General features: G+C 40.9%; 1 protein-coding gene across 3 annotated transcripts; it reads left to right on the top strand.

Annotated features, from left to right (window-relative positions):
* The first annotated feature begins 195 nt into the window (after positions 1–195).
* Positions 196–17,134, top strand: UBA2 (ubiquitin like modifier activating enzyme 2). 3 transcript variants are annotated; one of them, XM_066194948.1, is made up of 17 exons: positions 196–354; positions 3,840–3,923; positions 4,193–4,263; positions 5,388–5,452; positions 5,865–5,965; positions 6,111–6,232; positions 6,913–6,980; positions 9,175–9,296; positions 10,057–10,156; positions 10,690–10,850; positions 11,768–11,861; positions 11,952–12,064; positions 12,524–12,679; positions 13,227–13,323; positions 13,880–13,985; positions 14,762–14,898; positions 15,799–17,134. In XM_066194948.1, exons 1-17 carry the CDS (start codon positions 211–213, stop codon positions 16,080–16,082), a joined length of 2,025 nt encoding a protein of 674 aa, XP_066051045.1. In that variant the 5' UTR covers positions 196–210; the 3' UTR covers positions 16,083–17,134. The 3 variants fall into 3 exon arrangements, with proteins under 3 accessions (XP_066051045.1, XP_066051048.1, XP_066051047.1); XM_066194950.1 differs by lacking the exon at positions 196–354 and adding an exon at positions 772–816; XM_066194951.1 differs by lacking the exon at positions 4,193–4,263 and having other exon boundaries at positions 265–354.
* Positions 17,135–17,997: the final 863 nt, after the last annotated feature.

Genomic DNA, 17,997 nt, shown 5'->3' with positions numbered 1-17,997 from the left:
ATCAAAAATAAATACAACGAATAAAAATTTCCTGTTGCACCAGCGGTGCGGTCCCCGGGGCTCTCCGGCGGCAGCGGGGCTCGAACTCGCGGCCCTGCGGCCCCGCCGCGCGCGGCCCTCCGGGGCGGCAGGGGGCGCTGCCGGCGCGCGGGCGGCGCTCTGTCCCCGCGGGCCCGCGAGGAGGCGCGAGGAGCCGCCGCCGTGTCCATCATGGCGGCGGCGCTGTCGGGGCCGTTGCGCCCCGAGCTGGCCCAGGCCGTGTCCCAGGCGCGGGTCCTGGTGGTGGGGGCCGGCGGCATCGGCTGCGAGCTGCTCAAGAACCTGGTGCTCACCGGCTTCAGCAACATTTATGTGGTGCGGGTCGATGCCGGGGCGGGAGCCGGGGCGCTCCGGGGCCGGCGGGCGGGGGGAGGCCGAGCCCGGGCCCGCGGGTGCCGCTCGGCGGGGGCGCGGTGTCGGCGGGGCCGCCCCCGCCCCGCGCTCCGTGCGCGGTTTCAAAGCGCCCCGGCCCGCCAGAGCCGCCGCGGGACCGCCGGGCCGGGCCGCCACAAAGGGGCCGCGGCCTGCGCGCCATCGCCGCCGCCCCCCCTCAGGCCGGGCTCCCGCCGGGCGCGGCGGCTCCTCCTTTCCCCGCCGAGCTCCGGGCGAGGCCGCGGGTCTCCGCCACCCGCCGATGGAACCGCCCGGGGGACCGCGCTGTGCCGTGCTTGCTGCCCGGCGATATCCTGAAAGCCTTTAGTTTTGCCGAGTGCCGGTTTTGGCGATGCTGGGGGTGATGGTCCGGTGATGAATTGCAGGGAGAAACGCCCGGGAGAGGTGGGGAACTGTGCTTTTGGATCCCGGGCTGTAAACCCGTCAGTGCTGGCGCGTCCCGCGGGCTCGTGCTTTCACTTTTGCTTCCAGATATTAGTCTCGGAATTACAGGAAGGGCAGATGTGAGAGCGTAGTAATGTAAAAGAGATAGCGAGAAATACTGCTGGTGAAACTATGACTGCCTCCTTGGTGTCCAGATCTTTATTCGTTTCTGATTGTAGTAAGGAAGAGCGTATGGTTTTAAGTCCAGCTGGAGCATAGGTCTGTTTCCTTCAATACCTTTCTTCTAACGTGCCCAGGAGTCACATCCGAGAGTTTTGCGTGTCAGGTTGTGAGGAGTTTGGGTTTGCAGTCAGACTTGTGGAGCAGAGCAGCTCGTATCTAAAACCATATCAGCTTCCAGAAGAAAACAGTCACTGGTTTGCCTTGTTATTCTTACATCTTAGGTTTTCCTACTGGAATGCTTTTTAATCTTGTAGAATATGTTTCATTCCAGATTTTCCTTTGGTTTGAGAGCCTGTCCAATTTGAACATTGCACCAAGGAAATAAATAACTGCAGAGGGCTGGAAACATTTTCTGTACTGTTCTCCTCTTTTTTCCCTCCCTACTCTACTGTGTCAGAGATGTACTCCTGCAGTCCATTGTGAAAGAACTTAAGGCTGCTGATTTTCCAGTTAGTCAATAAGCATAAATCTCATCGGGGTGTCCTTATTGTTTCACTTGTTATAGTTTGGAGGTTGGTGTTGCCTTTCAAGGCTGACTTGGTGGGACTCCATTAACTCAAATACATGTTGGATCAGGGCTGTCTTCATGTGACAGTATCACTGGCAGTGTTTTGTGTGAGAAATAATGGTTTGGTAACATAGGTGGGTACAGGTGGGTACGAGGCAAGATGAGAGCAAAAGAAGACTTGTAAACCAAAGAGGGAATTTGCTGTTAGCAGAATAAATTGCTTTTGTCAACTTTTGTGATATTGTTGAGAGTTTTCCTGGGTTATTAAATACTAACAAACTTCAACATCTGAAAATATTTTTTATAAGTGAGTTGTAATGTTTTTAAACAATATTAATGTTAAAAAAATTAGTAGTTTTGAATACCAGACAACTGACTAATATGTGACTTAAGTATATTGTGTTGAAAGGCATATCCTTGTCCTACGAATGAAGGAACAAAATTACATTTTTTCAGGATCGAGGTCTGAATTAAGAACATGAGTAAATGTTATGATGCCTTTTATTCCGGGTTACCAAAATGGGATCAGTGTAGTTGTCTTATAAGTCAGCTGTTAAATTCTCATCGTTCTTAGCTAGACTGAAGCTTCTGTTGAGGTCTAATGGTCTCAGGTTTTCTCCCTGGAGAACTCCCTTTACTCCCTGTAATGCTGTAATTCCTGTTCTCAGCAGGAGCTGATGTCTCTTGCCATCCTGTCCAGCTGAAATATTCTTTCTGGGTAGCAGAGGTTTTAACAGAGTTTTGCACGTCACTGCTTTCCTTTGGAGTTCTTAGGCTCTCTGGCTTTGGACTAAGCAAGCTTTCTGTGTGTCTTTTGAGGAAGGAACGGAGGTAGGAATGGGAATGATGCGAATACCATTTCCATGGAAAGAGACAAGGCCTTGGGTAGTTACTGTGATACTGTGGTTGTAATGTTTGACAGTTGTAGCTCTAATATATTTTCAAAACATTGTATCTTTTCTGTTTGCTGTATATCCACAGGTGCTTTTATTAACTGTTTAAATAAAACTCTGTAGCTGTTGCAGTTTTTAGTATGTTAAAACTTAGTCCTTCAATTGGAAATATTCCCCTCAGAAAAGAGGTGGATTTTTCTCAGGGTTTGGGTCTCATGCAGAGGATGTTCAATGAGTGTGTGCCATGCTTTTTGCATAATTCAGGTTTGGTTAATGAAGTCAGAAGCATGTGAGAACACCCTGAGTAGGTCCTCTGTAAACTTCACACTGCACAGTCAGTCTGAGAGTGCTCTCTGGGTGGCTGAAGGTGTTACTGTGCTGAGTATGTCAGCATCACCTGTGGGAATTTGGGAGAAGTATCCCTGATGCTCAGAAAAACTCTGCTCGTTAAAAATGTTAAAGACAGGAGAAGACTTCTGGAAAGAGTTGTTGATCAAAGAAATTTTAATTGCATGACAAGTAGTGGTAACAAAGCTAGGAATAAATGTCAAAGTTCTAGTTAAATCTTCTTAGTTCTTGTGGGGGCTAAAGATATTGGAATTTATGGTGTTCCTGTGTACATATTAATAAGTAGAAACAGCTAGTAGGGGAATTGCAGTCATGCATCCTTTGTGCTCTGTGTTTATGTTTTTAAACATTTTGATTGTGTGATTTGGTTTCCTTTCTTATAAGTAGACTTCATAATTTGTTAATGTGCACTTAGGCAGTTAGTCCTGGGGACTGGCACTAAAAGCTTTTGCCCTACAGTGTGTGTTTAGGATGGCTGTGCAGCCCGTGATCTACGATTCAGGTGCTTAAAGCCTTGCTCTTTAGAGTGGAAGGGCCAGTTGGTTTGGAGCAGCCTTTCCTGGGCCTGGGGGAAGCACCAAACCAGTGCTCAGGATGGGCGGTGCAGGGAGAGGCTGGCTGAACCTGTCTCCATGGATTTCTGCATTTTCCCATCTGAGTTGGTGCTGTGCTCCTCAGGAATTGCCACTGAAATCTTTATGCACTGCAGGCAGGACAATCAGTGTTGACTTTTACCCACTGCTGTGTGGGTGTATCTCCAGTCAGGTGCATTTTCAGCAGGGGCTCTCTGCAGAAGGTGTGTTCTCAGGTAGCCCTGCGCTTTTGTCATGGTCCCTTTCAGCAATCATGGATAGTGTATGGATTCCTGGAGATAATTAGGTGACCACTTGTGCCTCCTCGGGTGCTGTAGTGCTGATGCACCACCTGAAAGATCTGAGAAGGGGTCTGTAAAGTTTCTGCATTTTGGCCAGTTGTCTTTTCTTCAAACTGTGTTAATGGTTTTGTTCCTTTTCTTCCTGTGAAAGTGAAATGCTTCTCTTGTGTGTTTATAGATTGATTTGGATACTATTGATGTCAGCAATCTCAACAGACAGTTTCTGTTTCAGAAGAAACACGTTGGAAGATCAAAATCACAGGTGAGGAAAACATCAAAGCTCAAGCCTCATTACTCGGTATTATTTTATGGATAGTGTTAGAAACATGTCACAGTTTAGTTTCTGCTGGGAAGAGGTAAGTGTTGGTTGGCTGATCATGGCTGTCCACAGCATTTCATTATTAGAGTATTTAAATCTCTTAAGGTAGTCAACTTACTCGATACACAGCTGGTATCAAGTCTGTCTTTTAGAAGAAAGGAAGAAATAATGAGTCTTTTTTTTGTTTTCTTTTTTTTTTGTTTTGTTTCTAGGTTGCCAAGGAAAGCGTGTTACAGTTTTGTCCAGAAGCTAATATTATAGCTTACCATGATAGCATCATGAAGTATGTTTGGTTTTAAGCTCTAATTACATGTTTGATTTGCAAGTACTGTGTTGTTTAAATGCTACAATGATGTGCTTTAAGGTATTTTACAAAGGTTCCTCAGTAAGGAGAAATAGCTGTAAATGTGAACTACCACACACCTGAGCGGGAGTGTGGCTTTTGCATGGGTTTTAAGCTCTTGTAGTAAGCTGTAGTCATTTGTTTGTGTCTGTTTTTCATTTGATTGGCAACATTTGCCATATGGGTTTCTACTCTGTAAGGATGTCCTGATGTCTTGAGAAATAATTAAATGAAAAGACATATTGAGTCTGTGATTAAAAAAATTAAGTCCTTTGTGTGTGTGTGTAGGTTACTAAGTGTCATTTATATATGCCCCAAGCTGTTGAAATTTAGTCTTTATTATCTGCAACCAATGAGTCGAGTACAAGACTATGTAGGGTTCCATTAGCTGTTCCTGTGTTTTAGTTTATATTTGCCCCAATTTCCAAAAAATGGGTATTCTGTACCATGGAGGTTTGAGCTGGGATGTTGCTGTTAGCCAGTGATACACTGACTCACTGCATCCTTCTCCTGAAACTGTTAATTCTGCTTCCTCGATTCTGTCTCTTCTTCTCCACCTTCTTTAAGTCAGAAGAATGCAATGTAAAGATAACTGAAGTGTGAGGATTTAAGGTGCCATGTGTTGGCTCCTCAGGGTATGGCCGCGCAGTCAAAGCAATGGAGCTATCACAGCACAATGAATTATGCACAGTCTGATGAGCTGTGGTAATTACAGTGTGCATGTTTTAGCCACAGCTGATGGTTTTTAAGGTCAGTTACCACAGCTCAGCCAATTTACTCATTAGGTCAGAGCAGTTTAATCACATTTCCTTGTCTGCCCGTTTCATTGGTCAAATAAGTACTAATTGCAGTAGCTTCCTTCCAGCAGCATAAAATTCGTGCTTTCACCCAGCTTTAAAGTGGGCAGAAGACAAATGGGGCAGTTAAAGGGTAGCTAAAGTTATAAATTTATAATATGTGTAATTTATCACACGAACATCAATTGCATGTGTAGAATTTCTGTTGTGCAGTAATAACCAAGGACTTGGATGTGCCATTTGAAATGTTGTTTTTGTTTTCTGTAGCCCTGACTATAACGTAGAGTTCTTCCGCCAGTTTACCCTGGTTATGAATGCTCTGGATAACAGAGGTGAAGTTTTCATTATGATTTTATATTGCAGATGTTGCTTGTTCCTTGCTGCAGTGTCATTTGAGTAACAAGTATCCTCCTAACCCACCTGCAGTTGGGCTAAGCTTCCTGTGCTTTGCTAGGAACTCGAAGGGGTGCTTAGTGCTTCTGCAGGTGTTGTGAAAGGAAATGTGCACTGCTAATTGCTGCTTTATGGGAACTTCTGGGTACTGTGGGTGCAGTGTAGCTTTAGTCAGTTGCGTTTGCTGTGTTTATTAATGTCCATATATCTTGTGAAAATGGGGTAGTGCTGTGTAGAGAAACAAGGTATATTAAAGATAAGTGCATAGGCTGCTAGTTTGAATTTGGAGAAGTAGTTGTTCTTTTTTCTTAACTATTCAAATATTTTCTTTAAAACCCTCTTGATTTGCAGCTGCCCGTAACCATGTGAACAGGATGTGTCTGGCTGCTGATATTCCTCTTATAGAGAGTGGGACTGCAGGCTACCTTGGACAAGTAACTGTTATCAAAAAGGTTAGGTGGGGTGTCACTCTTGTCATTGGCTATTTTAGACAACAGGGAGTGGGTGTTGGGAGATAGAGTTACAGTTCATCTGTTAATAGCCCAAACTATCAGTAGCCTTCTTGGAGTGACAAGTAAATGCTTCATTTTTCGCCAGGGAGTGACAGAATGTTATGAATGTCAGCCTAAACCGACTCAGAAAACTTTCCCAGGCTGCACAATCCGAAATACACCCTCGGAGCCTATCCACTGCATTGTGTGGGCCAAGTATTTGTTCAAGTAAGTGACTTTAAAAAAAAAAAAAATACTGTGGTTCATTCTTCTGGTTTCTAAACCTACAGAGAAAGAAAGAAAATGGAAACACTTTTTAAAAAAATTATTATAATCGATTTTAAATTCATTTTTAATTGATTTAGATGGATTATGGTGGAAACCTCCAGTTCCTTGACCTGGAGTTCTGGGAGGTTATAAAGAAGGAACGTTGATTAGTATTTGGGCCTTGCTCTAATAGCATAAAAAATCTGGCAGAGTAGTTTGGCACAGCAGTGTAGGTTGAGGTTGCTTTATTCTTCATCTTTGTATGAAGTAAGCACATTTTTCAGTTTAATGCATGTTTTAACAAGTGTAAAGTTTGTTGGAATCTTGGATATCCCAGAGGTTCTAAAAATGCATTTAGTACTGCAGTATAAATATTAGGCTGCATATTGGGTGAGCTACTGAGTGAGTTATACAGAAAACTGTTGTGCTAAATTCATTTTTGTATTGGGCATTTTGTGTTGTCCATGTTAAGTCCACATGTGATGAATGCCCTCATTGCTTTAAAAAGCAATGTATGGAGTGGCAGTCTGTCTGAAAGCAAGAATCTTAAAATGAATATATATATCCATTAGCACATATTTGATTCTTTAACCAGATTTGCTGAAAATCTAGTCTTGTTGTTGTTCTTAATTGTTACATAGCCAGTTGTTTGGAGAAGAAGATGCTGATCAAGAAGTCTCACCTGACAGAGCTGACCCTGAAGCTGCCTGTGAGTGTGATACAAGATGGTGGCTTACCCTGTTACTGCAATGTTCTGTTTCAGAGATTATGACTCCTTTCTGTATATTTCTTAAGGTTAGAGAGTTCAGCTCAGTTTTCTTTAAAGAAGATTCTGTTTCTGGCCTCTGGGAGGAGGCTTGTATTTTGAACAGAGTACTGAGTGATATTTGTAGTCACTCTGCATTTCTCACCCCTAGCTGAGGGTTTGCAGGGAACTTCAGGAATTGTGTTTGAGCTCTTCTAGCCTGCAACACTTCAGCATTTTGAGTGATATTTTTACAGCTATTCAGTATTTTTCTGTAAGGACAGTAATCATAGTTTTACTATGAGGTGAATAAGCATCATTGTTGGTTGCTTCTTTTGGATCCTTTGATAGATGAATGGACTTGGGAGGGGGAGCTTACAGGATCCTCCGACTCTTCAAATTCTTTGAACATCAGATAATGATCACTGGACAGGTTGTTCCTACAGGAAGTGCAGAATGAAATAGGTGAGTCTTAAAAAGAGTGGCAATATAAAGTCACTTAAAACAATAGCTGCTGAAGTAGTTGACAGGTAGCAAATGCAATGCCACTTACTTAATGAAGGCAGCAGGGCAGTTAGAGGAGAGCTGAGCTGCAGCCGGGTGCCTGCAGTGCCTGCGGATCACACAGAGCCAGCAATGCCTGGGCTGGGCCCAGCTCTGCACTGTGCAGCCCCCCTCACTGCCCTGCCCAGGACAGAGTGAGCCCCGCAGGCTGGGAGAAGAGCAGCTAGTAATGGAAACAAATGTGTAATGCTATTGATAATAACTGGAATAAAGAGAGAGGGAATAAAACTCAAGACAAACAAGTGATGCAGTTGCTGACTGCCTGCTGGCCAGTGGATGCTCAGCCAGTCCCCAGGCAGAGATCAGCCCCTCCCAGCCAGCTCCCCCAGTTTCTGTTCTGAGCAGGACGTCCTGAGGTCTGGAATATCCCTGTGGCCAGTTCAGGTCAGCTGTCCCGGCTCTGCTCCCTCCCAGCTCCTTGTGCTCCTGCTCGCTGGCAGAGCAGGGGAAACTGAAAACTCCTTGACTTGGAGTAACCTCTTGGCAACAGCTAAAACATCAGCATGTTACCAATGTTATTCTCATGCAGAATCCAAAACACAGCACCAGACCACCTACTAGAAAGAAAATTAACTCTTCCAGCCCAAACCAGGACATCCAGGGAAGAGTCAATGCAACATTTATGAAGGGAAGTTGTGCCCAGCACGGCTCTGTGGCTCCATAGAAGGAATCAGCAAACCTGTGCAGAGTGTGTCTGGTTTAGGCTGTTCTGAATGTGCAGGGGCCAGATCCAAAAACTGTTGAGGGAACCTGAGGGACATAAGCAGCCAAGAGGACAAAAAAGGCTGAAGATCCTGAAGTGGATAAACTACTTGAATGGTAGAGATAAATGGTGATTAGAGGAGTCTCAGATGGGAGATGTGTGCTGTTCAGCACAGATGATTAGGCAAAGTCACTCAGAATAAAAAAGATGAGGACTACCTGCAAAAGGTAGTAGAAAGCTTCACAATACAGGATGACTGGGCAATGATACATGAGGCAGATAGATATGAAATAATGCAAATGATGCATTGGTGAAAGGGGGGAAACGTTCACAAATTTATACAAAGTGATGGTCTCTGAGTTGATATTTCTCATTCAGTCGAGACGTTAATAGATAGTTCCATGAAAACATCAACCTGATTATTAGAAATCATTATAGCAATTGTTGGATGTGACTGAGAAAGAAAGAAAATTATTAGCATCTTTATAGAGATTTTTTTTGTATAAAAAGAACCAGAGATAGGAAACTGATTTTTTTTTTTTATTTGTTTCTTTTGAAATCCTAACCAAGCTAAGACTCTTTAGCCAGAAAATAGACTGCTAAAAGGGGGTGGTAAGACATTTCTGAAGTAACAACATTATGTGGAGAAAATTAGTGGGAAACAATTGTTCATTGTTTCTGCCTGTGAAGGAGTTGGGTGGTATCAAGTTAAATCAGTGACTTGCAGAGGCAAAGAAGAGCAGGCATAATGTGCCTGCCTAATTTGGCTTTTGTTTGGTTCAATAAAGTCATTTTATGCTCCCTGCATAATTTTGGTAATTGACTCTGGGGGTAATATTTGGATGGGATTTCTTTTTACATTTAAAATATTGCTTATCACTTTATTAATAGGGGAGCCAGCAGAAGCAGAAGCCAGAGCACTAGCATCCAATGAAGATGGTGAGATTAAACGTGTTTCAACTAAGGAGTGGGCTAAATCCACTGGCTATGATCCAGTTAAACTTTTTACTAAGGTATCTTCTTTACCCCAAATAAATGTCTTTATTTGAAATGCATGAAGTACTGTAAAGTCAAACCCCAGCTTGGACATTTAATGCTTGCCATCAGTGATGTGATCGTGTTGTGACATCCCCTGGTTTTGCTGTTGTGTTGGTCTCTTGCAACATTTGCTTGTTTTACAGGATTCCATCTGCATCTGCAGAGACAGATGGCTACAGCAGCCTGGCCACTCTGGGCAGACAAAACTCCACTGCAATTACTTTTAATTTGAAAGGGTCAATTTGACCCCTGGAATTGCACTCGGCCTAAAAGCTATCAGTCATCTGTGCATTATCAGGCTCTGGCATAAGAAAAAACAGATTTAGGAGTTTTCATTCTAAATAGTTATATTCAAGCTCATTTCCTCTATTTATCCACTTTCAGTAATGTTCATAGGTAACAATAACTTTTCTTTGGAAATTCATTGGCATGTTCATTCACTTGTCTCAGAGAGGGCATACAAAGAACTGCAGGGATGGCTTCAGTAGGCAGGTGAAACTGCTGTTTGAACTACTGCTCCTTGATTTTTCACTTTACTCTTCCTCGGATTAATCAGAGCTGTGTCTGCTCTATGCAATGAATGTTAGAAAGTGGGGAATAAGGTTTTAGAATCTATGTCGTTAAAAATACTGTCAAGGAGAAAATCAAAACCTTGTCAATGTGTGCTGATTTTTCAGTGTCTTTTTTTTTTTCCCTTTCTTTTTTTTTTTTCTTTTTTTTTTTCATGTTTCCTAGCTTTTCAAAGATGATATTAGATACCTGCTGACAATGGACAAGCTGTGGAGGAAAAGAAAGCCTCCAGTGCCACTGGACTGGGCTGAGGTACAAAAGCAAGGTAACTGTTCCTCCTTCTACTGTACATTTGTAAATCATACCCGCTGTTTATTAATGCATCTCTGTGATACGTACATTTTTTTACTGCCACAGTTGAGTTCTGATTATGAACATATTAATTCTTTACACTTCCTGAAGATTTCAAATCTTTCTCCATATAGACAACACTTTTTCTAAGACTGTTTTGCAGTTGTTTTAGATGCTCAGTATTGGCTGTAGAAAATACACCTTTAACAAAATGATGTCAGCTTATTCTAGGACACCTTACCATAAGCATTTATCTCATAAGATTTCTCTGAAAGTTGTTTGGTTGATAATTTATATTTGCTGTTATTTGTGCATGTTTAGGTGACTGTTATCATAGCTATAGTCACAGTTTTAAATGCAGATTTGTTGTAAAATGTTTGGGCAACTGTAGGTTAAGGATATTGTTCTTCAATTTAGAAAATAAGCTGGAATTAGAAATTATTTGAGAGAACTTCTGTGGAACTTATTCCTGATCTTATTTTTTTTTCTTTTTTTTTTTCCCCAAAGAGGAGAACAAATCTGACCAGCAGAATGAGAGCTCTGCAGTGTTGAAGGATCAGCAGGTTCTCAATGTCAGGAGCTATGCAGACCTGTTTTCAAAGAGTGTTAAAACCCTGAGTCTTCACCTGGCTGAGAAGGCTGATGGAGAAGCACTTATATGGGACAAGGTTAGTTTGCCATCTCTAAAGTCTACAAGTGTAATACAAATATCAGTTGGCCTCAGTTTCCTTCCAAAATGATACCACTTAGAACAAAACTGTCTGGAACCTTTTGGAAACACTTCCCATATATAAACAAATATTCTTTAAACACTATGTTGTGTAACTCACTGAGGGTAAGGATTAACTAGTTTGGTGGGAAATAAGTTAATTCACCAAATTCTCCAGCTCATAAAAGCACAAGTTCACAAGTATTTGATGTGTTTTGATTTTTGAAAATATTTTAATAATGCAACTTCATTTTTTCCCTTCTCATCTGTCTCAGAAACATGCTCTTAGCCAGGTTTCAGTAGCTAGGGCTTTACTGAGGTTATGAGCAATCAGCTGATGATGAGTGTGCAATACAAGTTCTGTTGAAAAAGACAAGAACTTCCTCTTTTATCACCACATGCAGTATCACTTCCAGTCAGTTATCATTTGGCATAAGAAAACAGTAGTCTGTAAATATGGGGGTGGGGGGGAGGCAAAGTAGTAAAAGATTACTATGACCAACAGTACAAATACTTCTCTCTGAAACACCCAGTGTTTGACACTGATTCAGAGTTAAAATTCAATGTTGAAAATGTTTGAAACATTGTAAGACTTAGGATTTAAACATTTTTCTAATGTACAAGGCATTTTATTAGTATGAATATACCAGTTTGCTACTAAAATACATGTTTAGAAACTGTAGTTAGTATTTAAAGTATGACTGCTCTGAGTATACCATCTGAAAGAGGAAGTATATTGACTTTGAAATGGAATTTTGTACAGAATTTTTTTTTTTTTTAAATTCTGGTTTTTAAGGTTTTAGGAACCATGTGTTGCAAACTCTTTCCAATGAGTAATCAGATTTTTCAATGCTTTTTGTATTAACTTCTTTTTAGGATGACCCTTCTGCCATGGATTTTGTCACTTCTGCTGCAAACCTCAGGATGCATGTTTTTGGAATGAATATGAAGAGCAGATTTGATATCAAGTGTAAGGATAAAATGTAACATTCTTTTATTTAAATTATAATCTTATTTTCTTTTGCTGTTAAAAATCTTCATACTCTTACTTGTTTTGCAGCAATGGCAGGAAATATTATCCCAGCTATAGCTACTACCAATGCAGTGATAGCTGGGCTGATAGTGCTGGAGGGTTTGAAGATTTTATCGGGGAAAATAGATCAGTGTAGAACGGTAAGTGGGAATAAAATGCTTTTGCTTTCTTGCTATTTAGTATTTGTTTAAAAGTTACATTTAACATTTTTTCACTATTGTGTAGTTTTACTGTCTCTCATTTGTCACTTCAGTAGATTCTGAATATGCTGGGAACTTTCAGTCACAATGAAAAGAGATGTGCAGATCTTAAGGATCAATAAATTCCTATGACTTAATAAAAATAAGCTGCTGGACAGGAGGGAGAACCAGGCTGCCATCACTTGCAGTGTGGTTGTTTGGTGTTAGAGCTGTTGGCAGGAGCTGCTCAGTCAGCGTGGGGTGCACTGGTGGTGTGACACTCCTGCTGAGCAGGCACAGCAGAGAGGATTAGGGAACAGGACAGCCTGTGAGACCAGGACAAGAAATCTGCAGGAAAAAAAGGCTTTAGACATGCTGGTAATTACAGGGTAACCTGATTTCTTCTTGTCTGTCCTAAAGATTTTTCTGAACAAGCAGCCAAATCCCAGGAAGAAGCTGTTGGTTCCTTGTGCTTTGGATCCACCAAATCCCAATTGTTATGTGTGTGCAAGTAAGCCGGAAGTGACTGTGAAACTTAACACACACAAAGTTACTGTGTTGACACTCCAGGATAAGGTAAATCTTGAGCTACAGTTACTACTTTCTTTTTGAATCTAACACTGTAAATTATTAAGGTATTTGCTCAGTATATTTTGACCATGCATCTCTGTTTATATTTACTCTGCATTTCTCTCAGCTACAAGAAGAGCTGATTAGCCAATATGCTTCTTGCCCATGTGTGTTATATGTCTTGTGAAAGAACGTTGGCATTTTGTAAATTCCGCTGGGTTTAAAGCCTATTCATATCTGAGAGCAAAAAAACAAAATCTGCATTTCAGTTGAAAGTTCAGTAGCTACATTACAGCTGTGGTCACAATTGATTTGTAATTCTGTCATTTTATGAAGTATTCTAAGAAACTTTTTAGCATATGTGAACCTGTGAATATCAGACCTCAAAAATACAATAATTTTGTTTGTGGAAGTGAACAAAAAAGTATAGGCTTTCAGTAGATGCCTAAAAATGAGCCAGAATAATAAAATCAACATAATTAAAGGGGTTTTTTTTTAATAAATCTTTTTAAGGTCAGAGATTGAATATATTTTAATATATTTGTATTTTCAGATACTGAAAGAAAAATTTGCTATGGTAGCACCAGATGTACAAATAGAAGATGGAAAGGGAACTATCCTGATCTCTTCAGAAGAAGGTGAAACAGAAGGTATGTACGCTCCTGAGAGTTTGGGATAAGAGTACATAAACCCTTGGAAGAGACTCTACAGAGTAGGTGTATAGCAGATGTTGCACTGCTCACCCTGTGCACTGGTATTTGGAGAAGAGTGGGTTTGCAAGTGTTTGAAGTGGCTTGAGGGTAGCCAGGGGTTTGTGTGCAGGCTGCGTGCGCAGCTCAGCTTTCCTGCACAAAGCACTGCTCAGCTGGTGGTCAGGATTCCTCTCAGGAACAGGATCTGCCTGCAAGCCCCCTGCATCTGCTGGTTCCTAGATGGTGCTCTGTTCATGGTACCAGAAAACACCTCCAAAATGTTCCCTAATGCGGTAATTGTGAAGTGCTTGAACGTGATGGCATGAGGAGTAAATAAATCAAACATAAGTAGCTTTAACTCCTAATAGGCTTAAATGTCAGCTTTTAATTTAAATATAGCTAATACGTGTTAATCTTATGTTCCTACATAAAAGTTCTGGAGTACTCCAAATTTATTCAGATGATCTTTCTATAAATAGCTCTATACACTGCAGGTTTTTTACTGTTTTTGTAGCAAATAACCACAGGAAATTATCAGACTTTGGAATTCGAAATGGCACTCGACTACAAGCAGATGATTTCCTCCAGGACTACACTCTGTTAATCAATGTGCTTCATAGGTAAGGATTCTGAAATAAGGATCTTCTGTGTATACACATAGAACAGTTCCACAGGGAATTTTTCATTCACAATTTAAATACATGAACAAAGTTCAAACATTAAGCTGCTGAAAGGAAATAGAGGCAAAGGAGGATCGGGGTCTTTTTATGAAACTATAGTTTAAGGGGTTTTGTTTTGTGTCTTTTTTGTTGTAGTCTTGTTTTGTTGTGGTTTTGTTTTATACAACAGTTAACTGAAAGAGGTTTATTTCAGTAATTTTTTGTTACACAACATATGAATACATAGCAAAAACAAATCAACTTTTGGGGCAACCAACAAGCAAGAAAATGGCTTTTAAAAAAAACCCTGAAATTTAGAAAGGCAAAAAACCCCAGCCTGCTAGGATAATAGATCCTCTGCTTGACCACCTGTGTTCAGAAGTCCCTCAGAAGTAGCTGAGGTGTGTGTTTAACCCAGGGTAAGTAACAGACATACACAGAAACTCACACTGCATGTTCAGTGGGAGTAGGGCTGTGCTCTTAAGGAAGAAGGATAAGCTCAGGCAATGGTTTTTCTGATTCCCAAGCATTTGGAGCTTGTAGCACTGGGTGGAATAGTGTTTAGGAATAGACAAATCATAAATTATAAAAGGGGACTGAAGAGATTTTCCTTTTTCTCAGTATGTTTTCTCATTTTGTCACAGTTGCAGGGTGCTCTAATACTTGAATGGGGGGTTTTGTGTAAAAGACAGGATTTTATTTTCTGGCTGTTTAAAAGCATGTGTGTTTTTCTGCAGTGAAGACCTAGAAAAAGATGTAGAATTTGAAGTTGTTGGTGATGCCCCTGAAAGAATTGGTCCTAAACCATCAGAACCAACATCCAGGAACATTAGCAATGGTAGTGATGATGGAGCACAACCCTCAACATCAACAGGTAATGAACAGTAATCAATATTAAACAAAACAAACTTTCACTAGTGCAGTCCCATCAAAGTTGTCTTCAGTTTTGTGATTTAACTTTGCCAATACAATGTAAAACGCATTTAAATTGCCTCTGTATATAACTAGTACTAAATGGAAAAATGTACATTTACAAATTTTACAAAGAGCACAAAAGGCACAAAAGTTTATAGTACATACACTTTGAAATTGTGTTTGTTGCCTCTAAGATATGTGCACAGCTTTAAGGCACAAAGTATGTGGTCCTTTCCCTCCTGTTTGAGGGAAAACGAAATTCTAAGAGTATTGCTAAAATTTCCTCCAAATTGTGTTAAAAATTGCATAATTTACCATAATTAATAAGTTTTTACAGTGAATTTGTGTTTAAAACCAAAGAAAATCCACTTGATGTCTCAAAAGTTCACCTTTGGTTCTCTCTTCCCTTCTTCATACTATCCATTGTTATCCTTTAGCTCTGTAAGTCTGCTCCCCCTTCCACTTCTCCTTCTCCTGGAGGCTTCTCTCCTGGGAGTTGTGCTGAGTGCAGTAGGGAAAGGAGAGGTTGCTCTACAGCTTGGTGTGTGCAAAACTTCTTTTCCCAACAACTGCTGCAGACAGCAGCAATTCTTCTGCTTTGCACATGCAAAAAAATCCTGCTAACTAACACATTTCCCATATTTTTGGCTTATTGCAGTATTTTCCACACCTGTAGTGAAGAAGGAATACAGTGCGAAAACCATATTTTATAGTAATTTCAGGGACATTTAAGATATTCTTGCAGTTGCATGGCAAAGAATGTGGATAAAGAATGCTCCAGTTTTTTCTGTATGAAAACTGGTTTGAGAGTAGACCGTCCTCGCAGGATCCATTTGAATCCCAAGCCCCTCTCTTGCAGCTGCAGAGCAGGACGACGTGGTGATTGTTGACTCTGAGGACGAAGGCACTTCCAGCAATGCCGACGACGCGGAGAACAGGAGCCGCAAGAGGAAACTGGAGAAGGGCTGTGAGTGCGTGGGAGCCAAGAGGTCGCGCGCGGAGCAGGAGCAGGACGACCTCATGATCGTGGAGTCTGAGGATGAGGGAGCTTCCAGCAGCCTTGGGGAGGAGGAGAACAGGAGCCACAAGAGGAAACTGGAGGAGAAACGGTGCGAATGCGTCGGGGCAAAGAGCGCGTGCTGAGCTAAGAGCAAGATGAAGAGCGTTTGGGGAACCTGCAAAGGCCCCTTGACAAAGTGATTCACATAATGCTATACTGTAACAGCAAATTGTGCTAGGATGTGAAAAATGTCCAGAACTAGACTAACTCTAAGGCCTTGGTTCAAAGTGGATACCAAATAGCTGGCTTCAATAATTTGTGTCTCGTTTCTCTTGATGATAAAGCTCTCATATCAATAGACTCTTTCAGAAGTTTTTCTGTATTCCATATATTAAATGTAGTAGAAACATAGTCTATGAATACCTACAGATAAGTATTTACCTAAACAGTCATGAAAACAGCATGGTATTTTTGTGTAAATACCTTTTAGGTATCATCCAACAGGACAAAAAGCCCTACTTTTGTTTAGTGAAAGGGCCATCATCAGATGCCCACGTTTTAAGCAACTACTTTATTTTTCAGTGATTACCTTTGAAGTTTCCCAGCAGTGGCCTGCCTACACATCTGCTTATCCCTTTCTGAGGCCATGTTAGAAGTGTGACTGCTTCACCTCCAGCATTCACAGAGTCACAGATGCTTAAAGAAAACCATATTTAGCCTAGTCCTAAACATTTTTCACACCCTGAACAAGTAAAGAAGAAAATCCAACAAAGCAAATTAGTGCCATGTTCTAACAGTGTTCTTAAACATCAGCTGGCACTATGTACATTACTGTAAAACTGTTAATTTACTCCAGTTTTTCAGCTCGTACTGCCTGGTATGTCAATGTAAGAAGCAAATTTTTGTGTATTGTTACAGTTTCAGGTTATTTATATTTGATGTTTTGTAAACTCAGATACTACTACTATACTGTACATCTGATGGACCAAATAAATAACATCTGAAATACTTGCTATATTTGCTTGCACAGTCCGAGATTATGCTGATTTATGGGGTTTTACAATGTATAGCCTTCAAAAATTACTGTATTCTTTCCATTTTTCTAAACATAACCTAGTAGTACAGAACTTAAGCTTCACTTGTTTGAGGTGAAAGGGGAATTTTTTTAATAAAACTTTTGTGAATGTTTTTTTTCCTTGGACAATCAATTCTTGGGCTCTTGAGCTGCAGCAGTTGCACCACCACACACTTTCACCACCTCATGCCTTCAGAAGGAAGAAAGCTCTGATTTTTATACATTACACTTCACGTGTAGGACAAAAGTGTAATGTTGAGAATCAGTGTCTTAAATCCTCCTGCATTTGTCTTGGTAACTCTCAAAACTGTCACTGTTGGTTCTCAGAATGCATTAATTGGTCATTTCTGTCACCGTACCAAAATCTCCCACGTTTTGAGCCAAAACTGCTCCCAGGCATAGGTGAGTGTGCAGTGAGCCTTACAGAGCACAGCAGTTGAGCAGCAAGATTTAGTCTGTTACAGTTTGCAGACTGAGTGAATTGTAAAGCAAATGTGAATTTTATAGAAGGAGAATGTTAAAAAAACAAAGGCCAGCTCATCATTGTATTAAAATTGCAAATGCTGTGCAAAACGGCTTCTATGAGGCAATTAATGTTTTATTTCTTCTTTTAGGCACTAACAGTCATATGCAGTGGCTTGTTTGGAAGCATAATAGTTTACAGTGAACTCCTTTTGAGTTAGTTGCTGCTTGGCTGGTAGGAGTGAAGACTGAAGTAAAGATGTAAGTAAGAGGTGTTAGAGAAAGGATTTCAGTGCCACAGTGGAAAACTTCTTGCCATGAACAGCTGAAGCACTAGAATTTAATGTCTAATTACATCTTCCAAAAATTAAGGCTGACGTATTTTGGTTTTAAGCTTTATAAAAAATAAAATTAATGCTTTATTTCACTTTCTAACTTTTTTTAAAACACCAGTAGAAGATATAATCCTGGTAACTTACTGCATTAGTTTTACTGAAGCTGAGAGTTTGTGAGTTGGAAGT

This window comes from Chamaea fasciata, unplaced genomic scaffold, assembly GCF_029207755.1.
Source record: "Chamaea fasciata isolate MVZ Bird 193981 ecotype frontalis unplaced genomic scaffold, bChaFas1.0.hap1 SCAF_12, whole genome shotgun sequence".
NCBI lineage: Eukaryota > Metazoa > Chordata > Aves > Passeriformes > Sylviidae > Chamaea > Chamaea fasciata.
The sequence above is the reverse complement of the archived record's forward strand: the minus strand, read 5'-3'. Positions and strand labels throughout refer to the sequence as shown.